Genomic DNA, 9694 nt, shown 5'->3' on the forward strand with positions numbered 1-9694 from the left:
TGAGACCCAAGCTCCAAGCATTCCAGCTGTGTGGCCTTGGGGGAGTTACACTGCCTCTCTGAGCCTCAGTTTCCCCATCCTGCCCTGTGGGGTGGCCATGGGGTTCAGGGAGTTCCTGAATGAAAGGCTCCCAGGACAGTGCAGGTGGGGCAGTCAATTGTGATGGGTGACAAGGGTGAGTGGGGTGAGCCACAGGGGCATCTCACCTCCATCGCCACCTTGGCTTCCAGAACATCATTGTATTTACATCCTTTGTGTTTACAACCCATGAGCAGGATTTCTATGACTTTGTCTTGTCCTGGGATGGCAATTTAGTGTCAGATAATTGAACAGCTTCAGAAGGGTTTCTGAGATTCCTTAGCTGAATTGAGCAGCGTGGCACAAGACTTTGTAATAACACAGCAGCCGTGGCCCCCCTTTCAGCTGGGCTTGTGCTGTGAGCCTTAAACATTAGCTCTTGATCCTCACCGCAGTCCCACAGTGTAGGATTCTTATTACCCCATTTATTGGGGTGAGGGAATGAGACCCCAAAGGGTACATTAAGCTCAGGGTGGGGAAGGGGCAGCAGAGGCATCTACCCGGGTCTCTCTGGCTCAGGGAGGGCCCGGGACTGCAGGCCCAGTGGCCAAGCTGCTGCGGGGCTGACCCTCTGACCTCTGACTCTCCCTGGTGGCGGTCGCCTGTCCAGGCTCAGGCAGGTACTAAGTGACGCTGAGAAAGTGCTTCCCCAGATCGGATGCCAGGGCGGCGGGCTGCAGGCCTCCATGACCCTGCCTGTCAAGCGAGCCCGCGTGAGTGGCTTTCACCGTGGAGCCCAGATGGTGTCTAGGTTGGGGGTCCCTGCTCTGCACACGTCTGGAAGCTCCCCGTTCGCCATGTTGGCTCCCTGTGCTGGCGTCATGGCCGTTTGTCCTTGGCGCCCAGGGCTCTGTCCCTGGCCCTCCTGACTCAGCTTCACTTTTTTTTCAAATTGAGGTGAAATTCACATAATACACAATTAGCTATTCTAAAGTGAACAGTTCAGTGACCTTAAGTCTCTTCGTAGTGTTGTGCCATCACCACCTCTGTCTCATTGCAGAAATTTCCATCACCCCGAAAGGAAGTCCTGTCCCCACTAAGCAGGCGTCCATTCCTCCCAGCCCCTGGCAACCGCTGGTCTGTCCCCCACTTCTGTGGACTCACCTCTGCTGTACCTTCCACGTTAACGGAATCATACACTGTGTGACCCGTTGTGTCCTGTTTTTTTGACTTCACCTGATGTTTCAGGGTCCATCCACATTACATTCTCTCCCATTGTGTGGATGGCACCATTTGTTGATCCATTCATGTGCTGATGGGCATTTGGGTTATTTCCTCCTTTTGGCCCTTGTGAATACTGCTGCCATGAAGGTTGGCATATAAATACCTATTTTCAGTCTTTTGGGGACCTACCGAGGAATGGAATTGCTGGGTCATACAGTAGGTCTATGTTGCACTTTTGACCCAGCTTCCCTTTATTTCTGATGGGTCAGCCACCCTTCTTCCCCCGGGACTCCAGCATTTAGCAAGCACCTGCTGTGAGCTTCCTCTGGCTGATGGAGGGGTGACTGGTGCTGTGCCTGCCCGAGCCCGCACAGAGCACCTCCTCTCACCAGCCGTGTGCTGCTCCCTTCGTATCGATTCCCCCCTGATTCCCTCACAGCAGTCTGGGATGGAGGTTCCTTGGTTCCATTTTGCATATAAGCAAATTGAGGCACAAGGAGCCCAAGTACTTTTCCATGAGACCAAGGAGCTAGGAAGTCACTGCCAGGGTCCATATCCAGGCCCCTCTGGCCCTGAAACCTTACTAGGGCAACATTCTGCTCCTCAGAGGCCCTGGCCCAGGGCTGGTCCTGAGCCCATGAAGATTTGTGTGTCTGTCCCAGGGCAGCTGTGACTAGAGCAGAAAATAAGCACAGGGGGGAGGGCTGTGCAAAGGGACAGTCCCACAGGGGCTTCGCTGAAAGCTGAGCTCACACCCCGGGAGTCAGACAGGAGCAGCAGCGTCGCCAGTCTGAGGTAGCCCGCTTGGCGTGCGTGAGTCAGTGTAGAAACACCACTGCTAACCGTTCGGGAAGGGAGATCAGTGAGCCCCGCCCAGGAGCCCCACCACCCCCAAGTGAAGGCTGGTCCACAGACCCCTCTACCACAGGGCCTCCGGGCTCTGGAGGTGGGGGCGGGGGTGAGCATGGGGACGCCAACCAGAGATCCCTACAGCCCACTCCTGCCTCACCGATCGGCCCTCACCAGTCTCCTGCAGGAGCCTCTGCGCCTCCACTTCCACTGTGCCTGGCCCGGCACCCACCCTTCTCCGCCCCTGCCAGTCCTCCTCACCTCCAAGGTCCAGCTGGTCACATGCTGCCTGCCCCATGACATCCTCTGGGGTTCACAAGAGGCTCCTTCTCCTTCCCCTGCTGTGGAGAGAGTCAGGGGTTTAGAGGCTAACAAATGGGTGCAGATCCAGCCCTGTGCTTTTGTGCTGAGTGAACCTGGACAGCCCCTGACCCTCTCAGAACTTGAGGTTCCCTGGGTGTAAAAGGCTGATAATAGTGCCCACCCCCCGGGTCGTTAGGAGGACTAGAGGGGTAACATGCTCTGTACACCCAGTACTTGCCCATCCGCAGGACTTGGGAAATGGTTATCCGCGGGCCACTGTGGCGGGTCTGTCCTGCCTCCTTGCCTGAGGGTAAGGCCAGCCCTAGGGCGCTTCACGTGGGGGTCTCAGTGTGTGGCGTGGCTTCGCACTACCCCACCTATGGCCTGACCCCCGTGTGTATCGACAGCTGGACAAGATCGAGGGCGTGTTCGCGCGGCCAAGTGATGAGGTCATCCGGGAGCTCTCCCGGGCCCTGCGGCAGGCGCTGGGCGTCTCTCTCTTCGGGATCGACATCATCATCAACAACCAGACCGGGCAGCATGCTGTCATCGACATCAACGCCTTCCCCGGTGAGCGGCAGGGCTGGGGCTTCAGGTGACACGGCGGGTGAACTGGGTTCACCAGCTCCGTCCCTAACTGCCTGTGGTGCCCGAGGTAAATGCAGCCCCTTCCAGACATTAGCCCCACCTACAAAATGGGTGTCCGGGGTGTGGTGAGGTGCTAACAGTCCGTACATCCGGCCAGTGAGAGCGCCAGGCGTGTGGTGGGCCACACTTCACATGCTCTTTCCCCTTCCCCTTCTGTCACTGCACCGTCAGCATTAGCCTTTTTGGCTGAACCTCAGCCAATCCCCGGGTCCTTACTGATCTAAAGAGCTGAAAGGATGCCTGAGGGAGCACAAGACCCCCAGCTGACCTGTCGCAACCTGAGGCCCCTAGAGAAGGAGGAATTGGTCAGGTCACATTGCGGGTGGGTGGCAGGACTCTGCTGCTTCCCCCTGAGCCCTGGCGCTGTGGACAGGCCCTGAGCCAGCCAGCTCCGCGTAGCTGCAGCGCCTGCTCCCTGCTGGAGCAGAGGTGGAAGCACATGCTGGGCCCTCAGGGCCTGCTGGTACCACCGGCTTTGCCCTGTCCGACTCAGATCTCAACTCGGTGAGGGGCTCACCACCGTCCATGGGGCTGTTAGCCTGCGGGGGCAATGATGGTGACATACCCAGCTGGCACTCCCTGGGACGAGCCCCCCTTCCCAGGAGCACACTGAGGCTGAGTGACTCCTCGCCCTCCCGGCAGGCCCTCTTACCTTTATCAAGTACTGGCTGTAGGCGTAAAGCCAGCGTCATTGCTCAGTGGGTGTAAAAGGGTTCAGGGAACCAATTCCTGCCCTCAAGGAGCCCATGCTTGGCATGTGGGGACTGCTCAGTGGCATTTGCAGGCTGCAGGATAAGCCCTCCTGCACGGGGTGTGGAGCATGACTGCAGGGCTGTACCAGGCCCTGGGCTGGGTGCTGGGTGTGTGTTCCCCCTGCACTCCAGAGAGGATGTAAGCCAGGCCTGGCCAGTGTCACACTTCACAGCCAAGGAAACCAAGGTGCAGAGAAGGCCTCTGGCACCCTCAGTCATTCAGGGCACATGGGCCAATGGCCATGGCATGTCCTGGATGATCAGACCCGGGTGCAGGTGAGCGTGGCTGCCAGGGCCCTCAGAGGGCATGGTGCCCAGGGGCTCCTTGAGGTAGTGACCTGAGAGCAGAGCCCATCAGGACAGGAAGGAGCCCCCTGCTAAAGCACCCCAGGCAGGGTAGTGTGGAGGCCCAGGGCCCTGAGGCCTGGATCGCAGCTGGAGCAGCACAGGGCAGGCTGGGGCAAGGAGGTCAGAGCGGAGCCCGGCACGCAGGGAAAGGGAGTGGCAACCGAGCTCTGTTTTCTCCTATAGCAAGTCAGACCCACTGGGACATTGGCCTGTTTTTCTCCAGTCGCCCTGGGTGCAGCCTGGATGGGGAGTTGGGTCTTGATGAGCCAGTGTGGCAGAATGAGAGCCAAGGGAATTGAGGGCGCGTCAGGGGAGCAGTCATACTAAATCGGAGGATCCAAAGCAGGGGGGACGTGGGGGTGCTGCTGGCGAGTCAGCGCGCTGGAGGGACGGGGCTGTCAGGGCAGTTCCAGGAGGATGGGTGCAAGGTGGGGAGAATGAGGCTCTGTGGTTGAGCTTTGCATTTGTGCAGGGTCCAGAATCAGCCCCTGCCAGTACTGTAGCTGTGTGGATGGGGTGTCCTGGGTGTTGAGAGGAGGGACCGTCATTGTGAACCAGCGTGACAGCAAGGCTTCTTCCAGGGAAGCCAAGGGAAGGGCCCCCGAGGCAGGCCTGGGTGCCGAGGGGTTTCCGAGGCAGCAGGGCGATGAGGCCGAGCTCGGCAGAGACGGCACGAGGAGCCCGATGCCGGCTGCAGGCCCGTGGGGGGCGCGTACAGCCCGGGGCTGCAGAGGAGGCGTCCGGGAGGCAGAGCCCACGGCCACAGCCACTCCCTGGATTCTCCCAGCCTGGTTTGTGAGCCTGGGCTAGGACTCCCGTGGGGCCCAGCCTGGGGAGTGGGCCTGTTCCCCTGGCTGCCTTGGGGTGCTGGGTGTCCGGTTGTGCCCCATCAGAGGGGCGGCATGTGGGGCCGTGTCCAGGACTGTCAGTGTCTGCCATGCAGCAGCACAGCGCATGAAATACTGTTAGCACGTCACCTGTGGGGACATGGGGACGGGCTGGGTCACTTATCCAAGATCACATGGCCACCAAGTTGTAGAACCAGGATCAGGGCCTTGCATTCCTGCCCAAGAGGCTTCCTGCCTCCCAGCTCGAGCCATGGATTCAAATCCTGACAGCTCTTACAGTCTGAGGGGACTAGCCCCTCACTGGGATGGCGTCGGTGTTCACTTGAGCATGGCAGGAATCACATTCCCCGCCTCACAGGGACAGAGAGGCTGGCGTTCGCACAGTGCGAGGTCACGCCTCAGTCTGCTCTCCCCAGATGCCAGAGCGGCCCACATGGCTTCTCCCTGGCATCCAGGTCACCCATGCCTCCACACCACCCAGGGGGCACGCACCCCCTGCCCTAGGCCTCTTCTGGGGCAGCAGAGTGGTGGCTGAGGAAACTGCTGTGTTCCTTGGTGGTGACCTGACATGGCCCTCCAGCTCTCCTCCCACTGCTGTGCGTACCTGCTGGTGGTCCCCAAGTGCCCGGGTGCCCCTGCCCTTCCTCTACAGCCTCAGGGCTGAAAGAAGCCCCCAGTCCTAGGGGTACCCATACCACATGGTATTCAAGCTCAGCAGCACTGACCGGCCTGGTTCAGATCCCAGCTCCGCCACTGTAGTGGCTGTGTGTCCTCAGTAAAGGGGGGATGATCCTGGGGCCCCCTGCCTGGGGGCTTCCCAGACGCCGTGAGCTGGGAACATGAAGTGTGGGCCCCAGGCCAGCGCTTGTGAGCCTGGATAAGCAGCAGCCATGGCCACCGGCACCATCTTCACCCTCATGGGGACCAGTCGCATGTCCTGTTGGCGGTCCTCTGTCTTTGAGCCAGTCACTGAACCCTCGGGCCTGATGCCTCATCTGCAGTGGGGACAGAGAGCTGCGGCATTGCAGTAGTGGGTCTGCTCCAGTGGGAGTGCCATGCGCGCCAGCTCGCTCATCCATCTTTCCACTCCGGGTGCCCCTGCATCCCCCCTCAGCCTCCAGCTCTCAAACCTCAGCAGTTTGCTGAATGAGTGCGTGTGAGAACAAGCGAGGTGCCCAGCCGGCTTTCCTGTAAAAGGAAGTGCATCTGCCTGGTTCTGAACCTTCCCTGTCACCCAGCTCATGCCCACGACTCTTGAGGACCGGTTTGCTGACATGTGCATTTGAGCCTGTTGGAAAGTAGATCCTCCAGACAGGGGCCCGGCAGTTTCTGTTCAGGAGACACGGACCCGCTTGTTGGGGGACAGGTGGGTGTGCATCGGCCTTGTTGGCAGTGCCCAGTCTCTGTCTGTGAGCTTTGATGCTCAGACCATGGGCAGAGAGAGCCTCCTGGCAGGTATGGGCAGGAAGAAGGAAGCAGAGCCAATTCCAGGAGCTGCTGTTGATCAGCATTACCCCCAGTCCAGCCCCTTGTGCACACCGCAGCCTCCCCTGGGACTTCTCAGTTTACACCTGGGGAGCCTGGTGCTGTTTTTGATTCATGATGTGAGTAGTGGACCTTGGTAGTGCCACCTCCAGCAATGCCACGTTCCATGTGGCCTCAGGCCATTTGGCATGAGTAATGAAATGAGATGCTGAAGCTGTGCCCAAGGGGACAGGGCCACAGAGCTTTTTCCCATCCACTTAAGGTCTACAGCTTGTCACTGGGGACAGCTGAATTCAAGGACCACCCCTTGGGGCCACACACATCCACCTTTGAATCCAGGCTGTGTGGCTTCACTTGGCCCCCTCCCCCACTAAGCCTCGGTTTCCTATGTAAGTGGTATCATGACAGCACCCACTTTGAGTCCTCCCTGAAGGATGCACTTTCCAACAGGCTCAAATGCACACATGTCAGCAAACCAGTCCTCAGGAGTTGTGAGCATGAGCTGGGTGACAGGGAGGGTTCAGAAACAGGCAGATGCGTTTCCTTTTATAGGAAAGCCGGCTGGGCACCTCACTTGTTCTCACGCGTACTCATTCAGCCCTTAGTGCCCTTGCGCCCTCCACTGCTCCCACCCCCAGAGCCCGCCTCCCCCTCCCCCTGCTGAGGCCCTGTGCTGTGTGTCTCCCTCCTCCAGGCTACGAGGGTGTAAGCGAGTTCTTCACGGACCTCCTGAACCACATCGCCACCATCCTGCAGGGCCAGAGTGCAGCCACGGCAGCTGCAGGGGATGTGGCCCCACTAAGGCACAGCAGGCTCCTGGCAGAGCAGGCGGGCAGCCTGGCAGGCGAGCGGACATGCGGCACTGGCCCTGGCTGCTGTGGCAGCACAATGGGCCGGGACCCACCCTGGATGGCGGAGGCCGACGCGGGCAGCGTGGGTGCAGGTGGCACCACCAAGCTGCCACACCAGAGACTCGGCTGCACCGCCGCTGTGTCACCCAGCTTCCAGCAGCATTGTGTGGCCTCGCTGGCCACTAAGGCCTCCTCCCAGTAGCCATGGAGCCCAGGACCCGGAGGGGTGGCGTGGGCCGCGGAGCACACCTGCTGGGCAAGCAGCTTCCAGTGGGGACGCTACTACTAAGAATTCCCAACCATCTGATCCTTTTTGTTTTTTTTTTTTAATTTTTAACCTGATTTTCTGATGATCTGAATGAGGGGTGGGTGGGGGAATGTGGAAGAGATCCCCAAGTGGTCCAGCCTTGCAGAAAAGGGCCATCCCGCCTAATACCTGCTGTGCAGATCTCTTCACTGAGTTTACACATGCTTGTGTTTTCAACACTAGGTCTGAATGTGAGGTGGAGCATGTGTGTGTGTGATTGCCGTGTGTGTGTGAGTGCGTGTGCATATCCACATCTGTTCGTCTGGATGGCTTGCTGTGAATCAGGCCTCAGGGAGCCTGGAGGGGGCCGCACCGGCCAGGCTGTCGGCAGCTGAGCAGAGCCAACGAACAGTTGCCTGGCTCACTCTCCTCCAAGCGCCCACACCGAGGCCTGGCCCTGTGCGTTTCCCCCGCTGCTGGCTGCCTCCGCAGCTTTGTGAGGAGTGGGGCCTGAAGACCCGCCCCAGGGTGCCGCTGCACCTACTGGAAGTGGGAGCCAGAGTTGGCGAGAAGCCGCAGCTGCGTTTCCCTGGCAGGGGCCAGGGTAAGGGGGTGTATTCCTAGCAGGGCGTCTGGGCTGCGGTCTACTTGCTGCCCTCATGAAGGGGAAGGAGAAGAAGGCCTCCAGGGGAGGCCAAGGCCTTGTAGGCTGCCTCTCTCCATGTCCAGTACCCCAACACGTGTCCCACACAGCCCTGCGAGGAGGCCTTCCTAGCTGACCAAGCACTGCTGCTCCCAGGACCCAAGAGGAGGCTGCCTGACTGGGAGGCCCTGGGCAGATCCCGCCTGTGCCAAGGATTTGTGCTGTTTCTTTGGGCAAGTCATTCCAAGAGCCCCCGGGCCTCCAGCGTGCCCTCGTTTCTGACGGCTACGAGGAGACCAGAGGACACTGAAGTGTGGGCTTGATGCCCTTGCCCCTGCAATGCAGCCTGCTTCTCCACCAAGTCGGCCCAGATGAGCCTCCCCCCAGCATGGAGGCAATTTGGGGCTCTCTTCTCGGGCAGCAGGAGGCTGTCCATATTCTTCACTCCTGTTCACACCTGCCCAGTTCCTGCTTCCCAGCTGGCCTGATCCAGCCCCTTCCATGTCCTCTGCGAGCCCCAAGCACTGTGCCAGCCGGGCGCGAGGGAGCTGCAGCCCCAGAGGTCCGCAGAGGACATGCTGCCCCTCCTGCATTAGTCACCCCCGGCCCTGATGGTAGCAGACAGACCACTGGCTGATCATACTAGATCCCACAGCCCAGGTGGGCTGACATCCCCCTCTGCAGAGAAAGGGCCCAGTGAGGCGCTTTGTCAGTCGGACAGTGTGAGCCCTGGGCAAGATGCAAAGGACCCTGAGTGTGTCTTGATTTAAGATATCAGTTCACTTTGAGAAAGGAAGAAAGGCCTCTGGGCCATCCTGTGGTCCTGGAAGGGTGCCCCAAGAGAGTCTGTTGACTGGGTGCTCGGAGGTACCTTCAGTCCCGCCCACCTTGGAGAAGAAAGGGCTGGGTGGTAACTGCCAGGAGGCGGCGCGCGGCCTGGGGTGAGGCGGGCCCATCAGACCTGCCCGGCTCTCCTGGACACCATGGGCCTGCCGACTGCCGCGTTTACACGACTTGGGTGTTGAATCCTGATTATAATGTCTGTACTGTGCCTTTCCTAGGCTACCCGAGTCCCAGGGAAGCAGGAAAGCGTGGCTGGCCTCTTGCACTGCTTTGTCTCCAAAATAAAACTACTGAAATCAAACTGCGTTTCACAATGTGTTTACAAAATGTCACTGAAAGTTTCTGTCATTCTTCCTGTCTCTGAATAAAAGAGCTTTGCGTTTTTGAATGAAATTCCAATCCAGGTCTGCCTCAAGATCAGGTGGGGAGTACAATGTCCCCGATGCCAGGCTGGGGCCCCAGACCCTGTTGTGTCCCCATGTAATACATGTCACCCCCAGGGTCACACATTAGCATCCTGGGCCCAGATACCGAGTAACTTCCCGTGACGTCGTGTTTTCCACTGGCTCTGTTGTGAGCAGCGAGCAGGGTGGTGGTTTTCTGGGAGTGGAAACCAAGGGGCGGGGTTTGGCATC

The 9694-nt window shown here is 59.3% G+C and overlaps 1 protein-coding gene across 2 annotated transcripts in view; it reads left to right on the forward strand.

The window, feature by feature from the left end:
- The window catches only part of ITPK1 (inositol-tetrakisphosphate 1-kinase), a 161060-nt gene extending 151700 nt beyond the window's left edge, over positions 1–9360 (forward strand). For both annotated transcript variants that reach the window (XM_036991712.2, XM_017680576.3), the window contains 2 exons: positions 2802–2964; positions 7170–9360. In XM_036991712.2, coding sequence (XP_036847607.2) covers positions 2802–2964; positions 7170–7528 — 522 coding nt within the window. In that variant the 3' untranslated portion in view covers positions 7529–9360. The remainder of the gene's footprint in view (positions 1–2801; positions 2965–7169) is intronic.
- The last annotated feature ends 334 nt before the right edge of the window (positions 9361–9694 follow it).

Source organism: Manis javanica, chromosome 8 (genome assembly GCF_040802235.1).
Source record: "Manis javanica isolate MJ-LG chromosome 8, MJ_LKY, whole genome shotgun sequence".
NCBI lineage: Eukaryota > Metazoa > Chordata > Mammalia > Pholidota > Manidae > Manis > Manis javanica.